Source organism: Limulus polyphemus, unplaced genomic scaffold (genome assembly GCF_000517525.1).
Source record: "Limulus polyphemus unplaced genomic scaffold, Limulus_polyphemus-2.1.2 Scaffold1852, whole genome shotgun sequence".
NCBI lineage: Eukaryota > Metazoa > Arthropoda > Merostomata > Xiphosura > Limulidae > Limulus > Limulus polyphemus.
In genome coordinates, this window is record NW_013667462.1 from 24,427 (window position 1) to 28,865 (window position 4,439).

General features: G+C 30.3%; 1 protein-coding gene across 4 annotated transcripts in view; it reads right to left on the reverse strand.

The window, feature by feature from the left end:
* Positions 1-3,517, reverse strand: part of LOC106465159 (syntaxin-17-like) — a 27,468-nt gene extending 23,951 nt beyond the window's left edge. Inside the window, exons 1-2 of one of the 4 annotated variants that reach the window (XM_022392988.1) lie at positions 3,499-3,517; positions 350-537 (exon numbers count right to left, since the gene is read on the reverse strand). In XM_022392988.1, coding sequence (XP_022248696.1) covers positions 350-535 — 186 coding nt within the window. In that variant the 5' untranslated portion in view covers positions 536-537; positions 3,499-3,517. Of the gene's footprint in view, positions 1-349; positions 538-2,429; positions 2,448-2,940; positions 3,136-3,498 lie in introns of those variants that run through there. The other 3 variants (XM_013925358.2, XM_013925359.2, XM_022392989.1) reach the window with 3 other exon arrangements.
* Between the last annotated feature and the right edge of the window lie 922 nt (positions 3,518-4,439).

The window sequence follows — 4,439 nt, forward strand, 5'->3', positions numbered from 1 at the left end:
CATATAATAATATACCAATGAACAGTATGATAACAGACAGTGAAGAGTTACAGTATTTTGTACTGGTGTGTACATTATAGCCATTGGTAACTTCACTAACTGAAATGTGATCACTGTTCTATTGGAAGTTAACACGTACTGATAGGTTTGTCACTTGGCTTTAGGTATTGTATATATGGATGACTAAACTAACATAACTTTACCCACAAAGGTGAAAAATTGAAACAGTGCTCAAAAAAATATTTATCAATCTTTAACTATTACAGCTTTATCAGAGCACAGAAACTCAATAAAATAGTCCTGAGATGGTCCCGAGGAATTGTATGGAGACAAAAAAAATTACAAATACCTGTTCAATATTTATTTTATGTTTCAAAAGTAAGTCTAAATGAAGAGGTATGGCAATTTTGGTAATTCTTTTAAGAGCAATTTCTAATCTTCTCAGTGGCTGCTTACGAACAAATTCAGATGTGTCACTTTCTGAGAAAGCTCGTTCCTTTTCACTGCAACTTCTCATCTTCTGGTCTTGAAACATGCCTGAAAACATGAGACTTAATCAATTTGGGAATTTTATATTTTAACGTAATCATTTGATGTTACACACAAAAAACAAAAACAAATTCCATGATGTTTTTTTTTACATATACAAAACAAAATACATTAATATGCTAAATAAATTTCCCACTACAGTCACATACAACTTTACTGATGAAAGTCATCATCACTGACATATCTAGATGATGCGAGCTCCTACAGCTTCATAATAACTTACTCAATTTGTCATGTTACACATTTCATTATGTTGGATGATGCTTCATATTACATAATAATAATTATTAGTTTAACATTTTGACAGAACTATAAAAGAAATGGCTACATTACATACACATACATATATACATACACACATAAATAATTCATAAAATATGAGAGTGAAAATTGCAAAAGAAAAAAAAAGTTACAGAGAATAAATCTTAAATACAGTAGATCATATGTCAGTTTATCATTACCAATCTTGTAGTTAATTAGAAAATAAAATATACTAAAAAAATATGAATTTAACATATCATACCAATCAGAAACTAAACTTCACCTACCTAGCTAAATTAGGTATTGACTCTAAAATTTTAGCATTCAAAATTTGAAACAATAAGCTAGTGCTGAATGAACTTCATCCAACAATGTGGATAGTACGTAGTTAACAAATGATTTAAAGTTGTTTTTTTTTGGCTGGTGCTTCAGCAAATATTTTATATAAACTAATATTCTATTACTTCATCTCACTAAAAACATGTTAGGAAAATTGTATTCATTATACAATTTGAATAATTTGACAATTCTGATGACGAGGATGGAGAACTTGTCTTCTCTCGGTTTACAGAGCTGACAAATGGATTAGTACAGAATTATACATTAGTACGATCTAGTGTTTATAAAAATAAAGTACAATATAGTTATATTGCCTCCAAGACCCTAAATAATGAGTTATGTGGATAGCAAGATTATTTTTTGGTTAATATTATTTGTTTTTACTGCTGGCCTGAGATTGATGGATTATGTTATATATGTGTCGCCAGCATGAAGTTATAACTATTAAAATTGCCAAGATGTTGTCACATCATTACATAAGACTTGCCTCAGAACATTATAGTCCTACCTAAAGAGGTGAGATTCTCAAGCACCAATCAAAGTAAATTTGCCTTACAAGCATTATACAGCTCAAACAGCATGAGTCTAAAGATGATGAACAATGACAGATAACAAGTAGCTGTACAAAATTAACAAGTGGTACACATTTTATCTAAGTTTCTATAAGCAAAGTATGAGGTCTGACTTTGGTAAAGTAGAAATTTTTGAATAACTGTCATATAAAATGAGTCAAACAATGAAATTAAAAGACAACAATTGGCTTACATACTACATATTTAGTACTAAGAAGTAATGAATTAAACTCTATAGTAGCAGCAGTTAAATAAATTTAACTCATAGATGTTAAGGCTTAAAATTTAGATATCACTTTACAGGCTTATTAACTATTCAACTGTTCATTCATCATAAATTAAAATACTGCCAGTGTTTATTTGGAAAATAAAAAACAAAAGAGCCATAGTGTTATACAGTTCATGGAGGTCACTCTTTCACTAATAAAACACAAAACTACAATATCCAAGTATATATATATACCATATCAATAAAATTTTAAAATAAAATAAACTAAAAGCATAGCACATCATCAGATAAACCATTCCATATGTTTGCATATTTGTAGCTTTACTTCGAAAAAAAAATGTACAAAAAAACAACAATAAAGTTTAATTTTTGTGTAGGCTTTCAAAGCTTAAAACTAATATTAAAGTTAGTATTTCTAACACTTTTACTCAAACCCTTCTTAAATAACATTAACTAGGATGCCTCTGCCACAGTAGTACCAGTGTCAAAAAGACTTCTCTGTAAATAATGACGCAGTAACTATGGTAGGGAAAATTGAAGCTTCCCAAACATCGTCTACAATTTAAAAATAAACTGGTTCAATGTATACACAGAAATGTGAATGCATAGTGAACTAAATATTCATACTATATATATATAAAACCAACAAGTATAACTATAACGGAATACTAATTAAATTGGAGGTCTTGCCACAATAGAAAAGTAATAATCAAAACTACTGTTTCCCAACTGAAACACGGAAGAAGAAAAAGGATCCACTTTTAAAATTAAAAAATGGACATATTCATTTATCATGTTATTGTTAGTGCTATAACTGCAGATTACAATTCGTGTGTCTAAATTAAAATGCGCTGTCACTGTGTCAATAATGACTAAAAGTAAAAATGATTAGTGATTTTAGTCTAATGCTAAAGTTCTTAAAAAGTTAAAAATAAAACTTTTTTTTTTCAATTTTAAAAAGAAGTCAACAACTCAAAACAGACTACGTACAAAAATTAAATTCCACTTTCCAAATCACAGGGCTTAAAACAGAGACTAGACAAACTTCAGCTGAGATAACTGGTATTGTTAATACTGTTATTAATAATGTTTAGCTCCTTAAGCCTATAATTCACATTTTCACTTAGCATCACACCTTTTATTTATTTAGCCTATCCATATTTCTATTACTACTAATCACACATGAAGTATATTACAAGAAGTTGAAGATGGTTACCAGTTTTGGTTCTGATTGCAGCACAACATTGTAGTATGGAAAGTAAAATGACGAGTACCTCATAAAGATAAGTTATAACGTGTTTTTCTTTGTTCTTTTTGCATGCTCTTAAATTTATAAAAGATTAACTAGATTTTCTGCTCATTTCAATCTCTACACAATTCATTTTTCAAACATTCTTTAGAAAAACATTTTCTAGAAAAATCCACTGAGAGATTAAGTTTTCGAAATCATATTTCCAACTTTTAAATACAATAACATTCTAGACGTTTACATAATGACAGCCATTCAATATAGTGCGTTATTAGAAATAAATATGGGTGCCTGCTAACCGTATAAAAGCTTTTGTTCCTGAGAAAACCCACTTTCACTGGTCAGGCGCCAAAAATCCTACCTGACCAGAGCCTGTGTGCTCTGTGATGGAGAGGAGTGCATGTTAGACATAAGTATATGGTTTTAATTACGGTGGCATGTAGATAGGATCAGTGTTCTTTGCTTAGAAATTTGGTTATGCAGGGATATATATCGTCGCCAGTTGACTGGCGTGATAGCTATGGTTGGAAATTCAGAAGTAGCGCGTTACAGTTGATTGTTTTGTTGTTGTTTGTTTGTTTTTAAAAGTGGCAGCTAAATTTTGCAAGCAATCTCTCACAATTTAGATCTTATTTATTGATTTCACATATTTATGTCGGGTGTTAATATTACCAATAATGATAGGGATTTTTTTTTTCGTGTATTTCATCCCCTCCTCTCAGTGTTGTAGCGATAAGTCTAAAGGCTGATAACGCTAAAAACCGAGTTTCGACATTCATGGTTGGCACAGCACAGACAGCCCATTGTGAGGGTTTGCGCTTAACAACAAACAGACATTTCATTGTTATAAAATATTTACGTAAACCATTGTTTTTTATTCATTTTTCTTAGTAATTAAAGAAAGTGTTCAAGTTCTATTAAAATACCCCATTCGCTGTAAACAGTTGTCTAAAGAAAAGTTCTTCTTTCTTGTTCTAAAGAACATTTCTGATTTGTATTTTTTAGAAACGTTTTAAACTCTTTTGTATTTCTCTTTCTTATAGTTTTATTACTAAATGATCTGCTTCATTATTCTATAACTGATTAATTGAAACCTCTGTGTCAATTTATTTTGAAATAATTGTTAGGGAAACATGCTCAAATCTTTGTAAAACATTTTCCCTGGAATCGGACTCCAGATTCTAGCCCTGTTAGCCTGTAAACTTACCGCTGTCCCACCGAGGGACTTCCCTATAATATA